At 42.7% G+C, this 26,490-nt stretch overlaps 2 protein-coding genes across 2 annotated transcripts in view; both read left to right on the forward strand.

Annotated features, from left to right (window-relative positions):
* The window catches only part of LOC308116587 (solute carrier family 45 member 3), a 34,057-nt gene extending 17,019 nt beyond the window's left edge, over positions 1–17,038 (forward strand). The window contains exons 2-6 of the mRNA XM_080474844.1: positions 6,231–6,593; positions 10,183–10,373; positions 10,527–11,190; positions 14,612–14,877; positions 14,969–17,038. Coding sequence (XP_080330970.1) covers positions 6,365–6,593; positions 10,183–10,373; positions 10,527–11,190; positions 14,612–14,877; positions 14,969–15,406 — 1,788 coding nt within the window. The 5' untranslated portion in view covers positions 6,231–6,364 and the 3' untranslated portion in view covers positions 15,407–17,038. The remainder of the gene's footprint in view (positions 1–6,230; positions 6,594–10,182; positions 10,374–10,526; positions 11,191–14,611; positions 14,878–14,968) is intronic.
* Positions 17,039–20,792: 3,754 nt separating this feature from the next.
* On the forward strand, positions 20,793–26,391 carry LOC308117323 (fibroblast growth factor 4B-like; the record flags this gene model as incomplete). Its single annotated transcript, XM_080476125.1, has 3 exons — positions 20,793–21,138; positions 21,817–21,920; positions 26,215–26,391. 3 exons carry the CDS (start codon positions 20,793–20,795, stop codon positions 26,389–26,391), a joined length of 627 nt encoding a protein of 208 aa, XP_080332251.1.
* Positions 26,392–26,490: the final 99 nt, after the last annotated feature.

A 26,490-nucleotide genomic window follows, 5' to 3' on the forward strand; every position in this document is an offset into this window, starting at 1 on the left:
CTTCTTGGACACACAGGTTTGAATTCACTATCAGCGTGTGTGTGTTTTTACACACTTAAAATAAGACTTCAGGCAACACACAGACGCCCGACTGAGAATATTTACGTGAAGGATGCCCTCCGTCCCCCAACTATTCACCCTTGTCTAAAATCCCACTCACCCCAGTTTCTGAAAATCCAGAGGGAACACTGGAGTGTAACAGGAAGTGAATATTGATTTAATAATTTCAAATGTCTCACTTTTTTTTCAGAAGTTTGCACAAAATCAATGTGAAGATGCATTTAGAAGCAAATTTGTAGGAAGCTGTGCCAGATGAGTCACAGACACATGGACTGAAATTATTAGCTCTTGTGGGTTTTATCAGTGCGCTTCATAAATATTTAGAGATGAGAGGAAAAAAGACGGCAAAAAACAGAAAAAGGAGTGAAATGGCCAGTCTCTGAACGCTCACGCCTGCAGGATTGTGTGATACTTAGTGAACAGGTAATGCACAGCTAGTCAACTTTTTAAATGGAGTGTATCAAACTCGAGGCTAAAGTAAAATGTTTTACCTGTCTTAGTCAGAAAGGAAAAAAATCTGAGAGAGATGATGTCAGTGCTGAATACGTTTGTAGCATTTTGTGTATCCATTTACACAACAACGGTGCTTCTGAAAGCCTCTGAAAATGCAACTTTTTGAAAACAACTCCCAGGGTAGAACTTTTCGAAAATGTTGTGACTCCGTCAATGTGTAAGCGGGGGGAAATGCCTTTCCAAAAATGCCTTTTACTGCGCATGTGCATCACGGCTGTAGTTATTCTTCACATGCACAAAAAGATGAACGATATCAGCAATGGCGTCCTCCAGAGTGTCATGACTCCCAGTCCATATTCTCCTGGGACTTGTTTTATAGTTGACAGTCACCATAATAATAATCCAACTTGGTCGTCTGTCCATGCAAAGTCCATGTACTTGCTATTGTTAATGTTTATAGAATATTGTTCCCTGCATGCACGTTTGGACAGTTTTATTACAAAAAACAAATAACAGCACCCACTAGTGGCCTGGCATGCTCACTTCACTATTTTCAGTGTCTCTGCCATTTCAGTAGAAAAAGACATCATTATTTAGAGGAAACAAAAGCAATGCGTTTTCACTTGAAGGCAGGGCCCATTGAACACATTTAGAGTTGGATTGATTTAATCAGCATGATCAATACAACATATGTTTGGTGCAGCTTTGACTTTTAATATATGTCATATATAATCGGGAGCTCTCAGTTGGTAAGAACACTGAGAGTTTAAGAGGGGAAAGCAGGTGAGTTGTCAGATGGTTAGTAGCGCGTGACAGCAGCTTCAATGTCTTAAGCAATGAACGTATTTGAACTGACATTTAAAGAGCAACAGACGAGAGGAGAGCGCCACATTGTGAAATGATAAACTAAATGTTTGGCGAGACTGTAACAGGTGGTAATAGTTGCAGTTTTTTCTGGCTTTATAAATTAATGTCTGTCATCCGTACTTGAGATGCAGAATGCATTTTGAGTCAGGTAGCCTTCTTGGCATTTATGCTGGGATACGTCGAGAGGCCAGTCCTCAACGTGTGCTCGACAGCTGTGGGGTCCATACCATTTGGGGCTCAGCAATCATGACATTGTTCAGTGATGGCCCTCTTTCCATGATTTCCAGGACGTTGCCAAGTTGGCACCAATGGGAAATGCTGAAGTAGTGATCCTATGACAGTATTGTAAGCAGCTCCTTGTTCATTAAGAGTCGCCTCCTCTTAGCTTGGTGTTATTCAGAAGATGGAGAAAAGGAGCCTCACAGAGAGGTTTGCAGAAAGTAAGTTAAGCAATCAGTCTGCGTGAAGGCTGGTCCTGCTGCCCCTCTGTGCAGACGCTCAGATCCATTAATGTGCAGGAGCTGAAAGGGAGAAAGGCTGCAGAGCTGCAGCCATTCAGCTTGAGCCAGAAGGACAACCGGACCGGCCTGCTGAGGTTTCTGCAGCAACAGTCTGCACTGCACTTGTGGCTCTGATCTCATTCCTTTTTCCGTTCTCCTCCACACACTGTCTTCAGTGAGACCCCCAACATTCCTACTCTGAAACATGCACTTCCTGTATCCTGCCATTTATAGGAAACCTGCATTAGTAAAAGATTTGAACTACAGTTGGTACCACGCTATATCACATTACTTTCGTTGGCACAATGTATACAAAGCCCGTTTGTATTATAAGAAGACTGCTCAGAGCCATTAGGAGGGATTTTTCTGGGGGTAGGTGGGCCTGTGACTGAAAGGGGTTTGGTAATGGAGCACTGGGAGAACTGATAAAAGCAACCACCCTCCTCCCCCTCCCACTATCACCAGTCCAGCTCTGATTGTAATGTTTAAACGTGTAAGGTGAGCATTAGAGTCGTTTGTCTAAGTGCGTGAGCGTGCTTCTGTCTCCAAGGCTATGACAAAACCAGGGGCATGACTGGGTTACTTTGTGTAGCCAGAGGTGTCATTAAGTATGCAGCAGAATGACTCTGATGGTGTGTTTTTCCTCTTTGGTTCCATCCATCCATTTTCCAGTCCAGGGTCGCAGGGTGCTCGGGCCAAACTATTGGTGAAGGCAGGGTACACAGGCCATCACAGTGAAAGCACAGGGACAGACGTGCACACTCACATGCACACCTAGGGCCATGCTTTTGGATTGTAGAAGGAAAACAGGAGGAGAACATGCAAACTTCATACAGAGAGGCCCAACCCAGATTCAAACACTTCACAATCTTGCTATGAGGTAGGGGTTATAGCCCTTACACTACCGTGCAACCCTTCCTCTGTACCTATAATCTAAATTTAATTTCTGCCCTCTACTAATGGATATGAGTCAATTCTAGTCATTTTGGATCACGGAATTGTAATGATACTATGGTATCGTCCTTGCGACTAATTTGACTCTACAAAAATGTCAATACCGGGGATTCAGGGGTTTTTCATTGAGTCTCAGTGACGGAAATCTAATTACTGTTTTTGCAAATGTAACCCCTTACTTTATTCGTTTCTTGGAAAAAGTAATCAGAGTAGAGTAATGCACACCTTGTATTATAATGTGATGCATAGCTGCTTCCCACATACAGTAAATATATTAATAATACGTTTTAATTATAAGAGCCTTTCAAGACTTTTCAAGGTTACCTTACATTGAACAACTCATAAACACAGCAAGCAGACAGAAAATATAAAATGGCATTTCTCAGTTGGTATCTTAATGATTAGTGACTAATAACTTGTTAAAGTTGTTCCTTCATGATGTACTTTATATAGATTGCTTCGTGAAATAATTCCCACGGTTGAACAAATACATGAATTCACTGAAGTCCATGTCAACTCTCAACTGGTTACTTTGCATTTACAGAGCGAGAAGGGGAATGACATCTTGTCCTGAAGAGTCAAAGTTTTGGTGGAGATATGAGTATAACATGTAGTTTATGAAAATAGAAGCAGATGTTTCCTCAAAGCCAAAAGTTATAGGTCAGAGGCATTATCTTTTGGGGGTGTTCCATCTGTCCCTTTTTTCTACACAATATCACAAGAATGCCTTGAGGCAGTTCGTCTTATGTTCACACAGACTCAAATGTTAACAGATACCATTTTGTTGAGATGAAAGGTTTGTGTAGCTTAACATAGATCTCTGTTTGTTAATGTTGTATCCCAGAAAATCCACATTTTTGTAAAGTCAATGGCTATTTTTCTTAAAAGATTTACAACAAATACAATAAATACAATAGAAATACAATAGAGGTCATTTGAATGTGTGTGAAAAAACATTACAAATGTTTGTCGAATTACTATTTGAATTTACAGTATTTGTAATAAACAACTGAATAAGATTGTATGTATTTAAGCTGTTTCAGTGATTCGTCTGACTTGCCATCTCTAACCCTTCACACACGCTGTGGCTGCTTGGTTAGATAAATCAGATTTCCCCATTCTGGCCACTGGGAACCCCTCTGTTTTTAGTGAGAAAGTCTGACGGAGAGTCAGCTGGGACCGCCATAGAAAGCATTCACACAAAGAGAGTCGGACCCACAAAGGCATAACCAGTCGTGGGCAGATATGTCAAAAAGATTGTCTTAGAATGCAGGTCAGAAACAGAGCTGACCTCAGGGGTGGAGGAAGTAATGCAGAGGGAGAGGGAGGGAGAATGTATGTACATACACACGCATACATGGGATATGTGGGTAGGGGGTTGTAGTGGCCAGACAGGCCGAGGGGGCAAAGGCTGGTCCCCTGATGGGTGTCTTTCAGTGTGCCCAGGCTGGGTGGGAATGAAATCTGACGGGTGTGAAATAGTCCTCTCTCTGTGTGACCCAGGCCCCCGATAGGTCCAGCCAGCTAACACTGTCGCATTGTCCTTCAGATTCTCAAAGAACCTCTATATCAAAGGACCCATAATGAGTTAGTATGAATGCCCGAGAAATTCTGATGGTATTGTTGATGACATTTAGCCAACCTCTGACATTGTATTGATGTGAAAGGCTGGCCATGTTTCAGACTGCTGAGTTGATGACTGAACGTCCTTCACATTACGAGGTACTGTATATGTATGAGTAAATACCACATCCTCCTTTTTATGTCCTGTTCAGCAGTTTTAACGCAGCCACCCCAACATGGGAGATTTTATTTTCGTCAAACAAGGTACATGTCTTTCGAAAAGCTGGCCGGAGCTCATTGCAATTCTGTGATAAAGCAAGTCCTGTGAAGAGATGATGACATCCATTTTGTTTGCTGGGAGAGAACAGATGGGTAGCATTGGCAGATAAATGTCACACCAAATGCAAATATAGCACCTTGTTGTTTTTATGTTTGCGGCTGTTCTGACCATTCTTGCACTTCCCCTCTGCTTTAAGAGAACACACACCTCATTGGTGGATGATGACTATAGTGGATATCTTGGTTTCATCTTTTCTTTTTCTTTCTTTTTCCTCACCAGGAAGCACAGACATCTGAATCTGTACACTCACACTTTGCTTCTGTGCAGTTTTATTTTTAGTGAAGACTTGTTGCTTTATCAAGCTGCCACCCATACTGTTTCCCTCAGTCTTTCAGCTTCTGTAAAGTAGGAAATATAGGTAGTATAGTATGTGTTTTTCAAATTAATATAAATGAAACATATTAGAGGCAAGAATTGAAGTAGATAGGGACTGAATGGGCACTTGAGATTTTTAAAAGGTGGTATGTAATGGAGAATGTCGTCTATTGTCACTGGAAAAATGATCTCTGGAAGGTGTGGTTGTATTGTCCGTCAGTGCAAAAAAAAAAAGCTCTACTTGATCTTCATTTTGACTTCATGCACAACGCTAGGGGTGGTTTGTGGGTGGATACAGCTCAACTTAAACTTAAATGCTCCTCAGTCTGGCAAAACATAGTTGTCTCCGTTTTAAACAAGGTTTGAAAGCTGTATAATAACATCCCTTATGCATGCGACTTAATCTGTCCTCATGCTTGAAACTTTCTCCTCAGCGAGCGTCTTTTCGGGTGCTAAAGACGATCCCATTGCTCCACAATGGTAATAATCTGCTGAAAGTTTCTGGAAGGAGGACTCGTGAATGAGACTAAAGCTGCAATCAGAGCTTAATAATGCACATAATGACAGGGTCAGTCAAGGGAAGGGTGGATTGTAGAGTCTCCAACCGGCTCTGGTGTTACTATGGAGAAGTAAAATGGAAACAGAAAAGAGAGAGAAAGAGAGATGAGAAATTATTTTAGAAGATGTTGAGGTTTCAACCTCCCTCCAAATCTCTGCCATGCGTTTAAGGAGACTTTAAAAAAAAAAAAAGATCAACCAAAGGAGCTGAGGGAGAAAGAATTGGCTTGCCACATAGTTTGCCACGTCACTTCGGCTGACTCATCTCTTTGTCCGGCTGTTGTTGTTCCTGATGCTTGAAAGCATTGGTGAGGACCTCTGAGAACACATCAATGCAGTTTGCCTTTTGGCTTTTTCTGGAAAATGTGTTAGAATCTAGATGTGTTGGATTCTGTTGTGAGAAAGCTCTCACTGCTGACGTCTCTGTGCATCTTGAGACCACTGGCATCCAGGTGTAGTGACCCGGGAACGACTAACGTGACATAGTACCACGGTGCTTATTCATGGTTTCTGACAGCAGGAAAGTACATGCTGTGGGACATACTAGAGATGGTCTGAAATCTGTCAAATTTAGCCCTTCTTTCTGTCATGCCTCTAAAGTCATTTCCTCTACTCTTCAGATCCAGAATGCTGAGAAGAGGATGAATCCTCCAGGTCATCTGCGACGTCCACGTGTCTTTGCTGCTGTCCCTTCCCGACAGTCCTCAGGTCCTACCGGGGCACCGTCTGCCCCCCCACTCTCCCCCCCGCCCCAATGTCTGGGTGCGCCCCCTCTCCCCTGCCCCCAGGAGTATCCATCCCAGAGGGTAGGAAAGGAGAGCCCGCTCCTGTGAAAATGCTCGGATGGGGGACTCAATGGCGTCTCATCCTGCTGAACTCCCTGACCTGTGGCCTGGAGATCTGTGTGGCGGCTGGGATCACATACGTGCCCCCGCTGCTGCTGGAGGCCGGGGTACAGGAGCGCTACATGACCATGGTGCTAGGTAAGGACTTGGCCTAGACTGAGAAAAGATGGGGATCTATTTCCTCTGCCTCTGTGTGTGTGCGTGCGTGCGTGCGTGCGTGCGTGCGTGCGTGCGTGCGTGCGTGCGTGCGTGCGTGTGTACATACATATGGCGTATACGTGTGTACATTTTAGCTTCTACCTTTAACACATTTACTCTCATCATTTCTCTCTTTCTGACAAGGTATTCATTAAACATCAAAGGGGAAGGTGGGATTGCCCTCATTCACATTCACACACATTTTCTGGAAAGCGATGATTCAAGCCTCACCTCTGTGGCCCCCTTAATGACCACATTTGTATTTGTTTTTCATGTGAGAGTTTCCAATTATAGATTTTTTTTTTGTTGTTGCTGTGGAGTGTCATTTATTCTCTTGGCATTATCATCATGAGGCTGAAAAGAAAATAGATTTATTGTTATTCACTCTGAATGCTTTGTTGACTGTGTTTAGACAAAAGCTGTGATATAAAGTGAAGATTATTTCATCAGTCGCCGTCAACTTCAAGAGAAGCCTTGTAAATCAGAACAGGCAGTTTTCTCCAAAGAATGTAGGCTTGTGTAAATTGGCTTGATCCGTAAAAGATGTGACCTTGTCTGGAGGCGACCATATTTGCAGGTGGGGGGCAGATCGGGCGGGGGGGTTACACAGGGGACCTACTATGCCTCAGGGCTCTTATCTTCTTTCCCATTCAGGTCATAAAGACATAATTGAGGCCTGCACGGAAATTAGTGGCCAAATCACCTGTTGTTTTGTTGGTGTGATAATGAGGTACTATTTGAAAGGCAGCAGGGGAGCAAACTGCTCGGGGAAGAGAGTCTCCACTCTGTTAGACACGCCTTGTTTTTTCTAACAGTTTTTGGACTTCAGATCAGTGCTGTGAAATTACAGTGTGATTATACTATTAAATCCCTCTTTGCTCAATAATGGAGATTCGGCTTCATTTCTACTGTAAGTATTTCTATTGACTCGTGAGTAAATACTATGTACTGATCCAACTCTGAATCCATCAGAACTTTGAAGACCTCCAGGCTCAGTTGAAATTTAAAATTATATAGTTTTTTTGATTTGGCACACATGTTCAGTCTCCCTCTGTTGACTTTTATCAAACAGTTACGATGATGTGCCCCAAGGTTATTGCTTTCCGTATCATCACGTTTTTTGGGGTAAAAGTTGAGGATTGTCGACCATTGATCATGATACCTCTACCATAGACAAAAGATTTAAACAGAAAATATTTCATATGTTGCATATTTATCTTTGTGCTTCACGAAGACTAGAAGAGCCATTGAAAGAAGCTGTTTTTACAGTGTTTGCACGAGGCAGAGCACCAAGCAGATGTACCCACTACAGTGTGTAATTGTACCATTATTCCCAGCTGCTTTTATAAGACAGTATTGCCTCTGATGGTTGTAAACTGCCTTTTCACCCTCAACATACCAGTGTATTTCAAGTAAAAAGTCATCAGAACCATTCAAAGTTCAGATACATCTTGTACATTTAAATGCACACAATTAGTAATACTTTTTTTGTATAGAAGATATATGTTAAAAAGCTACTTGCAGTGATGTGAATGGTTGCTTTATCCTGTAAGCCTAAATGCATTCACATGGTCTTCACTCAAGGCGTCTCTTTCAGACCTCGCCTTGTGACTTCACAGACGATAGATACAAGTTACATCCACCAAACCAAAAGGCTCCGTGTTTGTGACAGAAGTGGCTATTCAAGTGGACCGATCCAAACAATATACACTTCTACTCTTTCATTGCTCCCAACAGCTGCTGGTAATACGAAGAAAATGATTTCATTGTGGAGTTCTTCCCAAACACTAAACCGTGAGCCAGTCTGCAAATGGTACTCTACCTATTTCTCATATGCCTGTACTCAGAGTTGGAAACAAATATTGAATTAAATTAAGAATCATTGTAATTCTTTAAGTACATTCAAGTACTTTACTTAAATAAAAAAAGTAGAGGTTCTGAAATGTATTCAAGTATAACATTTTAATGTTTAAGTGTATTGGTATTGGTAACTCAACTTGCATCATAGTTTTGAATCAGAAACTAAATTATTTTCTAAATATTAACTAGGCTGGACTTCATACACTATGAATTCTATCTCAAAAACCTCAACTTTACCCGGCATTCAAAGCGAATCGTCCACATAGAAGTTTTAACAAGTTATACGGCACTTTGAAAAAACATATTTGTCCTAAATCCTTAAAGTACAGATACCCGATGAATGCAGTAACCAAGTCCAGATACGTTGCTTGCCATCACTTCCTGTACTGTGATGGAGTGCAGAGCATCACTTGAATGAAGAAAAATCTCCAGTCTTGGGAGGCTTGTGGCTAATTTCCCCAAGTAGTAGTGTCAGGTTCTCAGATAGCTGCCTTGTACTTTATCTAATAACCATTTGTTGGCAGCTTTATCCTCCAGTTGTTACCTTCTTTCTCTAGTTTCGTCTCTGCCAGTGGAGACGATACTTCAGTTTCATAGCACTGAAGTTAAGTATATCTTGTTAAGTATTTAGGCAGGGAAGTGCATTGTGGAATGTGACACGTTTTATATTAGGTAGTGCGTGTTAGATTAGACAGCATTTAAAGCCTCCGTGGGTGTGTGTTAGCGTTACAGTGTATTGAGGATCGAGCAGCTACCGAGAGTGTGAGACGGTGTGTGTCTTACAGCTGTAGATGGTGAGGATTGTTATGGTGGGCCTCCACAGCTGCAGCAGGAAGAAATGTGGTGTTGGAAATGGCTGTCAACTAGTCTGCCTTTCTCAGTTTGCCTTCCTGTCTCGCCGCCTGTACTCGTCTTTTTCTCAGCTTACCGACTCTTGGCCCTCGATCTTTGGCCTTCTTTTTGTGTGTTTCGGTCTCTCGTCAAACTGGAGAGAGCTGGATCTGGGTTGTGTTTCCTACTCAGCACTTCAGAACATTTGCATTATTTAGCTTTATTGTATTTCTTTTTTTTTTCTCTGCTCCCACTTGAATAAGTGTGAGGTCATGATTTTACAATATCGCCAGGACAAACCCTGAGCGTAAACAGAATACTTCTTGACTTTAATGAAATCTCCGTGGGGTGGTTTTAAATGTCAAATTATAGCCCCGAGATTATTTCATTTTAGATATTGCGTGTTTTGTATGTGAACACCCAGCGTGCCGTGGCGTGCTCTAATTAGCGAGACGCAGCCACGTGTGGAGGATGAGCCGCTACCTTCAGGCAGCAGGCCATCTGTAGGAATCATCACCAGCAGTTAGTGATGATAACAGAGGGACGCATGCGGTTTGCCCCCTGGTAGGCCGGCAACAAGGAGAAATGGAGGGGACAAGTAAAAGACTGTTGTTGGAGTCTGATCAGAGATTTTAAAGACGCGTGGGCCTTTGGTTAACCCTGTTGTGCAAATCTTGAAGGTAAATGAGTGAAAAGGCCTGATGTATTTTCCAAAATGTATTTTCATCCACATTGTCTGTGTCTTTCCAAGCTCTCTAATAACCACGTATGATGTGTTGTTGTTTTTTTTCTGGTTTTTTTGTGTGTTTGAATCATACTTCTCCTGTGAATTCCGCAGGTATCGGGCCAGTGCTCGGCCTCCTCCTCATCCCTCTGATTGGCTCGGCCAGTGACCGCTGCAACAGCAGTTATGGCAGAAGGCGGCCTTTCATCTTGCTGTTCTCTCTGGGAGTCCTTCTGGCACTTTTCATCATTCCCCACGCTGACATCCTGGCAGCGCGCCTCGCCTGGGGTGGGCGCACCTTCCAGGTAAGACGTGGGCTCATTGTAGGAGTCTGTCAGTTTGTTGAATTCTAGCCACTTAACAAGAACTACGCTGTGCCTGGTTATTAATCAGGTTCTAGCAGCTGGGTATTGGGTATTAATCTAATGTTTTTGTTTTTTTGTTGTTGTTTTTTTCAGGTGGGCTTTCTTATATTTGGCGTGGGACTTCTTGACTTTAGCGGACAAGTGTGCTTCACACCGTTGGAAGCGCTTTTGTCAGACCTGTATCCAGACGAGGCTGAATGCGGCCATGCCTTCGCAATGTTCTCCTTCATGGTCAGCTTGGGAGGCTGTGTGGGGTATTTGCTCCCCTCGTTGGACTGGAGTCGCGGTACGCTCTTCAGTTTCCTCGGAGGCCAGGCCGAGTGCCTCTTCTTCGTCCTCATCCTCATCTTCATCTCCAGCCTGCTCATCACCATGAAAGTGTCCAAGGAGGCGCCGTACACCGGTGGCGGCAGCCTGGCAGGATCGGGCTCTTTACTGCAGTCGGGATCTAGCCAGATGGAAGCCGGCAGGTGCGGCGTCCCGCGCTCGTTCTGCTACCTGCTGAACTGCAAGCTGAGGCTGCTGAAGTTCGGACCTCTGTGTTTACTGAGAACCTGCTGGTCCATGACTCCAACCATCTACAGAAGCTATTGCCATGTGCCACAGGTGATCAAGCAGCTATGTGTAGCTCAGCTCTGCAGCTGGATGGCGATCATGTCATTCATGCTTTTCTACACAGACTTTGTGGGGGAAGGCCTGTACAATGGCGTACCAAGTGCATTACCAGGAAGTCTGCCCAGGCAAAGATACGATGAAGGTCAGATTTCCTTTTTGATACAACACTGTGACACACTTTTTGTTGATATCGTCCACATTGTCGAATACACAGGCAAGTTGGACCTCTCCCAGCACTGTTCATTCTCTCATAGCATGTAAGCAACATGTTCTCCATGTGACACTCCGAGCTACAATTGTAATGATCTTCTGTCACATTTAATATGAAAACCAAATTTGTCGGGAAAATGTTGCAAATGTTAAAAATCCCTGATTATTCCTCACTGAAATGATTTATTTTTGGCTGCTTTAGTAGGCTGATCTGGTGGCAGAGATGAAAATGTTGAGTTTTTCAACATTTTTGATTGAGATGAACATATCAAAGGGACAGCTAAGTTTAAGTAGTTTAGAGATCAAACCAGACAGGCTGGGTTGTGTGGTTTGGGCATGTATTAGGTAGAGATAGTGAATCTCTTGGACCGAGGATGTTGGAGATGGAGCAACCAGACATGAGATGAGGTGAAGGAGGACATAGAGATGGGTTTGTGTAACAGTAGAGGAAGCAGGGGATAAGCTGACATAGAGGTGATGTTCAATTGAGCTTTTTTCTCCATATTTATTGATTTGACCAGTTTGATAAGACCTAATATAACATTTATCATTGTAAACATAGATGAACCCGATCAGATCTGTGGCAGTTGGAGTTCTTTGATGTGTATGAGAAGAACACACAGTATAAACGAAGGGAGACTAAACACATCTTACCCCATGTTCTGGAGTCCCAGATTTATTAACATAGTGGGTCATTTCAGAGTTAAGTGTTTACCCTTCAGCCAGACTTCCCATCTTGCATTCTTTTTCCCTTTTTCATTACCTCTCTTTTACTTTACTATGCACTTTTAAGCTTCCTGTCTTATTTCACAAATCCCCCTCTTTTACTGTCCACCTCTTATTTCATCCTTTAATCTGGATTCTCAACAGCTCCCCCCTCTCTAACTTTTTAACCTCGTTCATTTTGACATTTTCACCCGTCCCTCCACATTCCTTTCTTCCTCCTCTTTGTCCACCTCCGTCTCCTTCATTACTTTGTTTACTTTCTCCTTTTGCTCAGTCTCTTCTCCCCGTGCCCATTGGACCACAAGGAATGTCACACTCGCCAAGAATTAATGTCAGGGAAGCAACACACAAAGAACATGTTCATTCAGGCCAGGTAGACGGCCAAAGCACACAGTTTTGAGGTCTGTCTGAGTTTCGTTTGTTTAATCTGAAACAGAGCGGATGTTATTAAACCACATCATTTGGTCTGCAGATGGTCCTCTCCAGGAGGGTAATCTGCACACTCCTTTTCACATCATTTTTAACTGTAACTGCCACTTTTTATGGTCATTATTTCCTCCGTTAAGGAGTGTTGTAAATGCATATTCTTGGATCTGTTAAACTTGTACTACACAGATATCAACTTTCCAATACTACAGCAGTTCTCGTGTATGTGTGTGTATTCAGAAGCGTTCAAGCTCGGCCCCATCTCTTTGGGTTTGGACTTCGGTCCTCATTAGATTCTGTGATGTTTGCAAAGAGGGCTTAGCAGTGTTACTTTCCAGGAGTAATATGATCCGGCTACTTCTCTCCAGATAAGTTGGTCTCTGCTCTGCTGCTGAACTCCTGACCCACGCCGTTCACCGAGAGCGAGCCGAGATCTGAGCGATAGCCGGCTCAAATAAATACCAGCCCAGATGTCGTCTGAGCATCCATGGGTTCACCGTGAAATTCAACAAATTAATTAAAGTAAAATATGTCCAAGGATAAACTGGAAACCTGAAGAGAAAGGGAAGAGTTTTCTCATGGCCGCTGTTCATACAGCTGCTGTTCATACAGGTGGGCTGACCCCACTCCTCTATGGAAAGAACACACGTAATGTGAAAGTGGATTGAACGAACCTAAATTTCAAACCATCGTACGAAGCATTTCTGAGAATCTTTACAGTGAGCAATAATATAAAGAATGTTTCCTTTTCTTTTTTTTACTCGCAGAGCAACATCAAAGAAACCTAATTTTGCAAATGCAGTCGGCAACTCTTCCTGTGTTTCATCTCTGAATCCCACTTTGGTCAGTTGGTTAGACCTCATCCAAATGCTTGTTGTCTGGCTTTCTAACTGGGCCAGACTTTGGCCAGGAGGCATGCTGCCTCAGTAAACAAGTGCTGGCCTGTGTGTCTCACTCTCTCAGGCCTTTCAAGGATTTTTCTGAGGTTAATGCTATCTGTGAAGGTTCGAGTCGGTCGACCCAAACTGTGTGTCAGCACTGCAGAGCTCTGTGAGTGCCAACCCAGCCGGATCTGCTGCTGCATGTTTATGAGCTTGAACAAACAAGACTGCTCTCTGGCTCACCCGCGTAGGTTTTGCTTTTGTCGAGCATGCTGTGCATCTTTCACTAGAAAGGGCCAGAAAAGGTAATGGCAAGTCAATTCAGAACATCTGATGGGTTCTCAGCTGAAAATAGAAATGGACGAAAAGTGCTTTCGCGCAGCTGAGAACTCGGAAAGTTTAGAATTGACAAATTCTCACTTTCAACAGACAACAGGTCTGAAAATAAACGACAAAAAAGGCTGTCGTCAGCCATATAAAACACAAAAGGTCGGTAATATTTTTGCACTTCTCTTCTAGAAAATCTAATTTACACATTTCCAGACCCTGAGCTGTACAGCAAAGCTGTCTGATTTCCAAATGACCACTACCTAACCACCTCTGGTCATGGTTTGTGGGTCATGACCGAAAGATTGCAGATACAAGCTGCTGAAAAGATTTTGGGGTGGGGGTAACACTTCCTGTTGGAGTGACACCATGTCAGAGATGCAAAGTCGAGTCGCTACTTCTCCACTTTGAGAAGAGCCAGTTGATGTGGTTCGGGCATCTGATTGTGACGCCAGGTCCTGAAGAATTTGTTCTTATCTAGAATCAATACAGTGCCCCCTTGGTCACCTCCTACAGAGGTTTGACAGACGTGAGCCACTGGAAGGTCGAGAGACTAAAGCTCTCAGTCGGTCTGGAAGTAGCTTTGGGTCCCTTCAGAAGAGGTGGTGGAGGAAATTGTGGGATGCAGGAGCGTATAGGCGTCACCACCGCATGTGGCCTGAGCATGACGGAAAATTGATCGATGGATATTTTGATATCGAGCAGTTTTTTTTTGTAATTTTGCCAACTAGGTAGGCTCTGCTATGAAAATCTGGCTATTTTCACCTGAGCATTGGTCAGGTATGATTTTTTTTTGTTTTTTTCTCCAAAGTGCGTAGTTATCGAATTCAGCAGAAATTATGTTCTATCACGGCTTTAAAACCGTCTATTTTCTAAGTGGAGACTACAGAAATTGTTACATTCATATGTATTTTTTCCGACTCAAAAACCTACGAAACCTTTCACTGGCGATCGACGTCTCACGTTATTGACTTGATTCTGTTCTTCTCACAGGGATCCGTATGGGCAGTCTGGGCCTGTTCCTGCAGTGTGCTACCTCAACCTTCTTCTCTCTAGCTATGAGTCGTTTGGTTCGCCATTTCGGCTCACGATGGATCTACCTGAGCAGCATGGTGAGCTTCACAGTCTCGGCCTTCGTTATCTGCCTGTCCAAAAGTGTCGTTTTGGTCACAGCAATGGCAGCTCTCACTGGCTACGCATATGCAACTCTACAGACGCTGCCTTACACGCTGACCTGCCATTACCACAAGGAGAAAGAGGTATGCACAGACGTCAGATGTTGATGTGAAGTGACAGGATGATACCGCAAATGCGTTACTGATGAAACGGTGTTCTCCTGTCTCATTTCAGATCTATATGCCAAAAAGAATTACCAAAAGCGTACATCACAATGGTGGCACAGCCATGCAGAACTCTGTGTATTTGACTCCGGTGGACGAGGAGGATGGATTTAACCACAAAACAGAAGCTCCTCACAGAAATAAAGTATACAGCCAGGATGGCTTGGAGTACTTTCCCGTCCCGCAAATCCAGAACGGCTCGTCTCACAGCTCCAGCGGCGCCGAGCAGGACGAGTTCGAGTTTGAGAAACGTGGCGTGGGATTGGACTTTGCCATCTTAGACAGCACCTTCCTCCTCTCTCAGGTTTTCCCCACCCTTTTCATGGGCATGATTGTTCAGTTTGCACAGTCTGTCACTGCCTACATCGCCTGCTCTGCCCTATTCGGAGCCATCGCCATCTACCTGGCCACTCATATAGTCTTTGACCAAAAAGACCTCAGAAGTTGAAACTTGGATGCAAAAGGCGACAAAGTGATGAAATCACAGTCAGCCGATATTTAATGTTGCATGACTGGAGCTCAGCAGTCCACTTCTGTGTGTTTGCTCCAGTCATACCTGCCAGTGGTGATGCACAGATCAAAGCTACAGTGTGGCTAAGTGCAAATTATCACTTGATCAATAGCTGATAGGTGGAAGGGGTTGCAATGAAAGGCAGCAGGGTTTTTATTATGTCTACTACACAACTCCAGAAAAGGTTTGTAATTCAGACCAGGTGAATGGAAATCTTCATAAATACGAGTTTGGATAGGTGGTGGGTGAGTGATTACGTTTACATGTCTGGAACGGATCTGTGCATCACCGTCTGCCAGTGACTTCCACTTTTTTGAGATTTTACCAGCCACCCGAGGAGTCAACGCCACCTGTGTACTCAGGTGTGGTACGCACTGTGCTGAAAGCTATAACAGGCTCCGTAACGACCTTCGGTTGTGACATTGTTTTTATTCATCTTTTTCCTCAGGTACCATCGGACAGCTTTACTGCTGACTCAATCAACCTTTGATTCACAGCGACTTACCTGTTTATGTGATTCTGAGGAATCGTACGCTGAGCTACTCCTATGTTTGAAAAAATTCAAATTCGGCTTGTGCAATTTGCTGTGCAGCATCGTTAAGTCAGCTTACTTATCGTATTTTATGGTAATTGGAGGGTGAACACATGGACATCTTCAAGGCGGGTCTTCTATTATATTGGGAAAGGCTTTCTTTTATATATATTATTTTTTCCAGCCATTCGAATAAATAATGCATTGTGTTAAACTGTTGAGAAAATATAACTACAAGTGGGACCACTGGATTTTGCCATCCAGGATAATAAAAGACAGACACACCAGCAGGTATTCTCATGACAGCTTGCAACAGCTAAGTTTACCTGCAAATTATATAAAAAATAAAAAAAAAAGGATGGAAAAGTCCAAATGTAGTCTTGTCCTCTGGAATCAGGGTTAATTTACTCTGCCTGCGTGTTAAATCTGAACATCCTACAGCAAGTTTTCTGTCAAATATGTGGAACCTCCACACGTTCGTGCCCTTAATTGCTTCCTTGTGACATATTCAGGGTTGTTCAAGCTTAAAAATGGCTAAAGTACATCTAAATTCAGCTGTACTCTAATATTGCCAATATTTTTATCCCCATTTTATTGTCATCATTACCTAATGAATAGTTATGATGGATTTATTTTGTATACAATGTGACTGTATTATCCCTATGGGAACTTTGTTATGCAACCTGCTGTGGTGAGGTTAGTGACTGTGGTGGTTGAAGAATGAAGCTGTTTACTGGAACTGGAATAGCGCATCAAACATCCTCCTTCTAGATAATCTGGAGTAGTTGAGCCTCGCGAACTGCTCATCCTGTCCAGCTAAGCCTCTGACCTGAACAGCCGTCTCAGGTTAGCGCCACTTTTTGGTGTCCCGTTCTGCTTTTTGTTTTTTTGCGTCACTGATACATCACTTTTCCTCTTGCCTAAACTCTCATGTTTCACTGCATTCTCAAATGACAATCTTGGACATCCAGATGGGCTTGTTGTGTAATAGTAGTGGGAAAACATGTCTCATGGATGAATTTATTGTGCCCATTCCCAAAAAGACCAAAAACAAAAAGTCCAACAGAAAATTTTGATTACTGAAAGGGACACTCGTGAGCACTGTATATCGGTAGGCTGAAGGCCAAGTTAAGTTTACGTATGTGTGTGTGTCTGTGTTCGTGCGTGCATTACATGAAGATTGTGATAAAGCGTGAGTAATATTTAAGTGTGAGGTAAATATAAAGTGATGCAGATCTTCCACATGATGTTTTGGCTCAGTTCAGTTCAAGTGAGGCTGCGCGCTGCGGCGGCTTTTAATCAAACTCCTCATGTCGGTCAGACCGTGTAAACACCAAGCGTGTGTCACCGCCATCCCATCCTTCACAAGGGATAATAAATTATGTTGAGCAGATACAAATAGTCCTGAAGGATCTTATTGCCTGAGTTGTGCTCAGCGTGGGAGAGCAGAGGATTTGTCATGTTGACATTACTGCAAAAAAGTGACCGACTTATCTTTTTCACCCTGAAATGCACAGGAAAAATATTGTCTGACGGTAGCTGTAAGTGTCAGAAAAGGGTAGTTTTTACAAGTGCCTGCACATTTTTTCCCGACATGTTTTGTACATATGTATTTATTTATTATGCTTTTATTACAAAAAAAACAAGAATAGCATGTATTAAACTATTGGACTTCTTGGCACCTGTTATAGGTGCACCGGTGAAGGCTGTTTCTGTGAAAAGATAAATTATTTGTGTAGATATGGTATGGAGACTTCCTCGGAAACTATAATTTATTATAACATTACCCACTTTACTGTGTAGCTTTGTTAAAATCACAGATGTGCTGCTGACATCTGCTGTCAGTGGGTCTCTAATCATTTGCAGATGGGAACATGATCAATAGTGTGTCAGCTGAAAGGTTTGCTCTTGCCACAACTTGGATACTTTGTGGGGGGGGGGGGGGGGGGGTTCTCTTAGTGGAGCGTGTGAAACAAGAAATTATTTTATCAACACTGCCTTATCTGGGTCTCAATAACCACTTCTTTTTTTTTTTTTATCACAGGTCAGTTATGTTGGTGAACTTTCCTGCTCAGATATTTTGAAGTGGAAGGGTGGAGTCGTATAAACCCCATAATAAAAGAATAATAAACCAAATGCTCTGTTTGATTCAAACAAAAAAAGTGCCAATGGCCAGACTGTGTTAAGGCCAGAAGTTGCTGTGTTTTGATATGAATTTCTTCTTTTTGTATCACAAGAAGTCAGTGACTTATGTCATTAATGCATTCAGCCATAACAAAAGAAATGTTGTTCTTCATTTTCATTATACATCTATCAGATTGTGTGTAAATCTGCAGTTACCAAATAGATTTTATATGAAATAAAAGAACTGCATTGTCAATAAAATCTTGTGTTTGAGTCATTTTATGAAAGAGACTGACAAATACGTGTCTCTCGAATATCTTTGAAATGTCCATTTTTTCAGTTATTTCTCCATCATCCATCATAACAAACTGAAACGTTGTAAACATTGTGGAAAAATGCAATGGTCATAATTGTAGCTCACTAATAATATTAGAAAAATCATCAGATTTTATGAAATATTAAGATTTTTTGAAATTATGTATCATAGATTTTGATGGTTTCATCTCTCTGTATCACATACACTTGTATTCACTTCTATAGGCAATATCACAGTCACCAAAAGCCTGTTGTTGGAATGACAATAAACTTTAGTACTCGGACAAAACACAGAAAGAACATGGTAACACCACATAGAAACCCCCCCCCCCCCCCCAACCAGACTCAAACCGTTGATATACTTTCTGTGAGGCATCAGCTTTATCCACTACACCACTACTACATTTTGTAGGTTTATAAGCTGAAATGGTTCAGAATAAAAACAGGATGCTGTTTAAGTGAAGAGGGTAACAGTTTTCATGTATTTCGGAGTTGACCTGCTGTGACCCCATTTTGGAGTAGTAAACATAGGAGACTGTGTGTTTTCTTTTTTTTTAACAAAAACAACTTTACATTTCAAGTTGTTGTATTTGGTTGATTTGGAGGACCTGAACAAAGAGAAATGCTCACTGTTGGCCTGTCAGAAGTCATAACCAAGACATGACTGAAGAGGGAGGATTGATATTGTGCACAATGTCTTTGTGATGGAAAGAATTACTTTAAATCTAAGAAGACAAAAGGAGGTATTTATTGAAAATTGGCAAAAATGGATCACATATGTCTACTGTCAGAGTGGACTTCAGGTAATCTTTGTAAAGTAAACTACCCCCAACAAATCGATTTAAGTTAACTTGTTCATATCATTTTTTTATTTTTTTTTAGATAAACCTATGAAAACAAAGTAATGAGACGTTGAGCTTCCCATATTTGAACTTAATGAAAAATGCATAATTAGTATCTTCTTTTTTTTTAATGTGTCCAGTATTTTTTGAGGGTTGTTCCACAGGCGGTAGAATCCCCGAAGCACCAGAGGAGTGTTTGAAATTAACTTGGAAATGGTGCCATCCTTTGGAAATCTCGAGGAACTGATGTGTGCAGAACGTGCGCCGGTGCGCAACTGCGAGGGCCTCGCTGACGCATGGGCACGCTGCTGCTGCTGCTGCTGCTGCTGCTGCTGGCATTATCTATTACATGGAAAAGACGATAGGCTTTCATGTTACAGGGAATGGCATGCTGGAAATGTGTGCCATTTCATGACGGGCCTCTCCAGTCCCCCCACCCCCCACCCCCCACCCCACCCCACCCGCCCCCACCCCCACCCCCGCCCCCCACGCTGGCAGTTCTCACGAAACGCACGGGTTACAGTGCACGTATAAAAATATGACGTGATTAAAATGTCACTGCGGGCCTCCGTTAACCCGGCTGCGTCGTGGAGCGACGGCGGGACTTTGCGTCTTGCTCAAGGACACGTCAAAAGGGGCGGACGTTTGGGGGGGGGGGGTCTTGAACCCTGATCTTTGCGGGTGGCTGGCGGCGGGCGCCCTGCTGGCTCCCTGCTCCAGCTGACATGTCAGTTTAGACACAGGAAAACATAAATTTACTGGGAAAAGTTTTTGAACGGCGCAGCGGCGGCAGAAGAAGTGGGGACCACAAGGGCCCTGTCATTGCTCTCCGGTGACAAGTGGGCCTGTTTTTACACCTTCCTTCTAAATAAGGAAGCGGCCTGACAGACATATGACCACCGACCCAATTTGGGAGCAGCCCGAGTGCCCCATCGCGTCCTGATCGCCACCAATAAGCTTTCTTCCCTCAGTCAAGCAGTGACAGGAGGCTATTCCCTCTGCTGTCCGCACCCTCTCCGCCCTGTATCATCAGCCGTGAAGTCAGCATGATGTCATCCAGGGATGCGTAAGCCCTGGCAAGGTTGAAACAGGGTTTTTGGTGAGTGGTAGAGGATTTAGTTTAAACTCTTACCGAGAGAGTGGAAAAGGAGAGGGAGAGAGAGAAAGAGAGAGTGTGCGTGCGTGCGTGTTTGTGTGTGTACGTGTGTGTGTCTGTGTGTGAGAGAGAGAGAGAGAGAAAGAGAGAGAGAGAGAGAGAGGGGCGCGGAGGAGCTGCAAAACATGGTAATCACCACCAACAACATCACCATCACCATCACCATCACCTCCAGCTCTGCCGCGCACTCTCCCTTCTCCTCTCATCCTCTGCGCCGGGACTTGCGCTTCATGCCCAAAGCCCTGATCTGCGCTCCAAAAATAACCCACAGCCAGCATGCCGAAGGAAGCAAAACAAGAAGAGCGGTATTTTTAGGGTCATTAATTTCGACCACGTGGCCCGAAGGTAAACCGGATGGCCGTTGCGCAAAGGCTCCTCGTCAGTATGTCCTGCGAGGCCGGCACGCCGCACTGGACGCTGACCGCGGCGCTTCTCCTGGGCTTTCTGCTGGGGATCGTGTCAGCGTACCCGTTACCGAGCAGCAGGACAAATGCAACTTTGCTGGAGAAACGATGGGAGACCCTGTTCTCCCGCTCTGTGCTGGGGATCTCCGGGGAGAAACCGGAGCTGAACTGGGAGAGTGACTATCTGCTGGGCATCAAAAGAGTGCGGAGGCTCTACTGCAACGTGGGCATCGGGTTTCACCTTCAGATCCTCCCCGACGGCAGGATAAACGGTGTACATAATGAAAACCAGTACAGTGAGTTATATACCTCCACCGATGTAATGCAATAGACATGAAAAGAGAGGCACAGTCAATAAGCATGGGTCTGTCTTGCCCCTCTATTAATTTGCATGATGATATCTCATCCGACTCAGAGGGAGAATTGAATTTCTTCCGCGTCAAAGACAAATCTATTAAAAACAAGTATCCATCAGTGCTGAACACCCCTCTTTCTACCCCCTCCTCCTCCTCCTCCTCTCCCTCCTCCCCAAGCTCAACCATGTCATGAATGTATGGACGCTTTTAGACACAACTTATTTTTACGCAGCCCTGTGAGGGCGGTCCAAAGACCAATAGCCGTGCACGTCAACGCAATTATACTGCAATAATTGCAATAACCAGAATGCGCTTAATTGACGCGCCTGGATGCAAATGTAAGATGGAGTGAAAGATGCAGAACAAAGGCTCGGCATGCTGCGCAGCAACCTGCAAGGTTACACCCATAGACGCAGAGAAAAAGCACAATGCTCCAGTCACCATGATAAAACACTGAAATATCCTGGATGCTCGGTTGGTATTTGATTTATTCATTTTTCTTCTCTCTCTCTCTCTTTCTGTCTCTCTCTCTCTCTCTCTCTCTCGCTCTATCTCTCTCTATCTCTCTCCCCCTCTCTCTCTCTCCCTCTGATGTGATCACTCTTTGTCCTGTGTCAGGTCTAATAGAAATCTCTACGGTGGAGAGAGGAGTGGTGAGCCTATACGGGGTGAGGAGTGAGTTATTTGTCGCAATGAACAGCCGTGGGAGGTTATACGGAACGGTAGGTATGCACAGTATTTCATTTATTGCCCAGCAGTGGCAGTTAATTGAAACATGAAATTGGGAGGCGCTTTTAAGCTTGATGTGCCTTTCTTTTTATTAATTTATATCTTGTATCAGGACTCCGCAAACAGGGGGTCTGCGCATCACGTCCAAAGAAACACATTTTCATCAGGAATTTGAAAAGCTCTATTTAAAGCGAGTGGCTTGTTGGCCTGTGGGTAAATAATGATGAGGTTAACAGATGCAGCGCTCCAGTGTGTGTGTGTGTGTGTGTGTGTGTGTGTGTGGGAGGGGAAACCCCCCTGACGCCAAGAAAACCTGTCAGCAGGGCTGGAAATCGATTTAAATGGAAAAGTGCTTATTGCGCAGGGCAGCGCGCATCACACACAGGCTGCCAGGCAAACGACTGAAGCCTCTCCAACTCCTCCAACTCATTACGCACAAGCAAATTTAAAAGGCTATGACATTTCAATGTCTGTTAGATGTCCTTATACAGCGTGGTATAACGGCCTCGTTTTGATTCCTTATGTTTTCATCACAGCTTTATATGTTTGAACAAACAGGTGTTTAAAAAACCAACACATTGATATGGGTTTAAAACAACATAATGGTTAAATTAAGGTTATTTTACAAGAGGTGATCAGCATCATTAAGTCAAGAAATGACTTAGGTTGTTAGTTAAAATGTGCTTGAAGCATCCAAAACTAATAAATGGATTGAGCAACAAGCCTTCATTGCCGCGCCACAATTTGATATCACGCTCCAATCATATGTTGATGCCCCTTTCAGCACTTTAGTTTCATTTTATTTTTACATATTTGCTTATTTCTTTCACTTCAGTTTAGCATTTCTGTTTCCATTGAATGCGTTTGACCAGAGTTTCATTGTGATTTTTAATTGCTGCCATTTTCAGTTATTGTCTTCAGTAAGGTTTAGAGCGAGATGTTTTGAATTGTTTTTTGGGATTGAAATCACATCACACACTCTAAACACGTGAAAGACCCATAAAGCCCCCCCCCCCCCTTATTTTTTCAGTCTAATAATTTCATTTCCAAATGTAGACTTTGCTCAATGTTCTTTTTCTTTCATTTCCTACAAATATCGAACTCGACTAAAAGTCTAAATGGGGGAGAAAAAAAAGTTACTTTTTGTGTGAGTTACAATAGAAAGAAAAGGAACGCTTTTGGCATTCTTTGCTTGTCTATTGAAGCTTATGATTATCTTATTACATTGGTGTAGGTTGACATGCTTGTAACAGGAATTCCAATCAGAGGAATGTAAAAAAATTTGCTTTAAATTGCTGTTTTGACAAATTGTCTGTAAATTGGTCACATGTTGAAAAACAGGACACATTGGGGCAATACGAGTTTGCTTTTGTGTTGACAGCTACATATTTTGTCACATTTTCAACCATCTTGTGGGCTTTAATCACTACAAGACCTTTATAAATACTTTCCCAGGCTCACAATGTAAAGCCCCACTGCTGCTTGTGTTCATTGTTTTGTTTCATGAACGTTTTTAGAGGAAAACTAATTTGTTGCGTTTAGTTTGGATGACAGAAAGACAAATGTTCCTGTGATATTATTCTTAGTGTAACCTTGTGCTCTATATTCATTTCTACTTGTGTTGTATCAATATCTTGGTTTGATTGTTGTATCAGCCAACATAATGATATTGCTTGTTGGTGTAGATGTGCTTGTAATGTGAAATTGAAGTAGGAAAATGTGAAAGAAAAAATAAATATATATTATACATTATTGCTGTTTGAGCTTATAATGAACAATAGGCTTGTTGTGGCTATATTTGCAAAGCTAGAAATGACTACAACAACAATCCGTGAAATGTGAAATTACCTTTTAATGGGTGTCTTGACAAAATCTCTCCACTGAAAGTTGATATTTCCACAGGGACATTTGTGACTAAATCTGTAATTGGGTCACAACTCAATGAATAAGAAACAGTTAAGACAAATAGATGCACACACTCAACATCATAGGATGACCTGCTGTTAAAGTACAAAGGACATTATTGGTCAGCTCACATTATTTCAATGTCCGAGTTGACGGAGGAGGGAAATGTTGTGCTGACACACGGCTGCCGGTTCGCTTGTTGTGGCAGACATATTTGGCAGACAGATTGTTATCTGCTCGTGAGTGATGAAGTGTTAGCTTGAGAGCAGGCTGATGATCTGATAAGTGATTGAATTAGGACACATGGTCTCCCAGAGAGAGTGTGTGCTCTGCTGCTGTATGCCCGTCAGGCTTCGCACATGTAGTTTAAATCAAAATGTTCTTTTTTCCGCCTTCTTCTCTGTGAGTTTGTTCCACATTTATTCAAACGCTTATGATAATATTTGGTGATCACTTTGTTCGTGTTAAATCTTGGCAGGTAGTCTTGTTCTGAGCAACATTTGGTAACTCCATTGTCTTCACCTCTGTTTGGTTGAATCAGTCGCCATCCAGCATTGATCATTTCATGCCTTTTGCACCCTTTCATGCTTTACTCAGCTGCTAAATCAACACCACACATGGTCTTTTTCCCCTCCAATGAGTTTCTTTAAATAATGTAAACAACTTCAGACTTTCCCAAAACTACAAAAAATGTAATCATTATGAGGATTCAAACACTTTCCAAATGAGTTCATAGTTTTGGCGTCAGCGTCGTGGTGCATTGGTTAGCACTGTCACCTCACTGCAAGAATATCCACGCTGTGAGTCTCAGCTTAGACACCTTACTGTCTGGAGATTGCATGTTCTCGTTGTGCATGCATAGGTTTTCTCCCTTGCTCCCCCCTCCAAAAAAAACCATGCATTTATGTTTCATTTTCAATTTTTCCATCTCATATCTCTTTGCTAAAAGCGCAGCAGCAACATGTTGACTTCCGCATCCAGAAAAACACAAGAACAAAGTAACTCAATGAATCTGCACGACCTGAGTATACTGAAGCAGAAGAAAACACTTGTGGTTTTACTAGTTTTAGAGAAATTAAATTATCAATAATAAACATCCTTCGAGATGTTAGTTGGCCAATGTAGAAAGACATCAACTCCATTTCTCTTTTTATAATTATCAGCAGTGTTTGTGTGACTTTTCTTAACTGAATGAGGTGTGATTGTTTCCTCTAGCGTATTTCTGCATTTCATCGACGACAGGTCTTTAAAGCTACGTCGTCATGTGTACATCGCATCAGGCCCTGAACAGAAAATGACCCGGATGCTGTCCCATTTCTTACCTGGTTCAGAATATTTCCCGAAAGGCCCAAACATTTTCTCCAAGTTTGGCTCATATGAACTCATCCTATACATGCTTTGATTTATTGTACATCTTTAAAAGAAAAATGAAAGAAATGTAAGACCATTTATTGCTGCTGTGTCCAACTTAATGTTCGTCTTTGACGTTCAGTGCAGTGATGCAGATATAAACAAACAAGCAACGATAATGTTGCCGTGAGTTGTTGCTTATTGTTGTCAGCAGTTGAAGAGCTGCAGAGCCGCCGTCTCTCCTTGTTTTGTTGGATTCATCCAAATTGGTCACGATCTTGTTAAACTTCTATTTCCAGAGGAAACAACAGACCCTGACAGCAACACGAAAAATATCCTCGTACCGAAAGTGACGTGTAGGGCGCTCAATAAAACGCTTCAAAATTCAAGTTTTGAAACTTTTTTAAAACTAGAAAACATCCGAATCAATGCATTCATGTGTCATTTACATTGTTTTGTATGTTTATATCAGGTGCACTGATTCAACATCGCCCAAAGAAAATATCAATTCTCAATTTGAAAGAAAAGCAGGAGTTACAAAATGTGGTCAAGAAAGGATTAAATTAGCTGTTGCTGACTAACAAGCATAATGCATTTATGTTAATAGTTCATCTCAGCTTTTACTACTCATCGTTGCCATTCAATCTGTTTCTCTGAATAAGTTGAAATTCTATCTATTCCTGTGCCACCTGCAGACGATACGAATGAATGAAAGTTCAGACTCCACAGGTCACTAGTGTGTAAATTTCCAAGCAGACGCTGAAAGCAAAGGTTTGCTTTCTGAAGGTTCAGGAGTTCATTAGACTGACGAAGCAATACGACAGTAACACGCCTCGGTGCACATTAACAAGACAGCTGAATTAAGGGAGACAATTAGAAGTTACTCAAGTGTTACTTCTCCAAAGAATTCTGTCTTGTAGTTGCAATACATTGCAAAGTTAGTCAAGTTGTTGTTGTTTTTTTTCCACCCAGTAACTTCATACCATTAAACTACTGTTTCTTCCAATAACTCGTCTCCTGTTGTTCTCTCAGACAGTCTTCCATGACGAGTGCAAGTTCAAGGAGAGCTTGCTCCCGAACAACTACAACGCCTACGAGTCCCTGGTTTACCGAGGATACTACATAGCACTCAGCAAGCACGGCCGTGTGAAGAGGGGCAACAAGGCCACGACTGCCATGACTGTGACGCACTTCCTACCCCGAATATGATGATCGGAAACTGGCAATAACAAACTTATTTGCACATGTGGATTATTTCCCAGGTAACATGAATACCATATACGTACGTACAAACACAAAAGACAACAT

Source organism: Lipophrys pholis, assembly GCF_963383615.2.
Source record: "Lipophrys pholis genome assembly, chromosome: 11".
Taxonomy (NCBI): Eukaryota; Metazoa; Chordata; class Actinopteri; order Blenniiformes; family Blenniidae; genus Lipophrys; species Lipophrys pholis.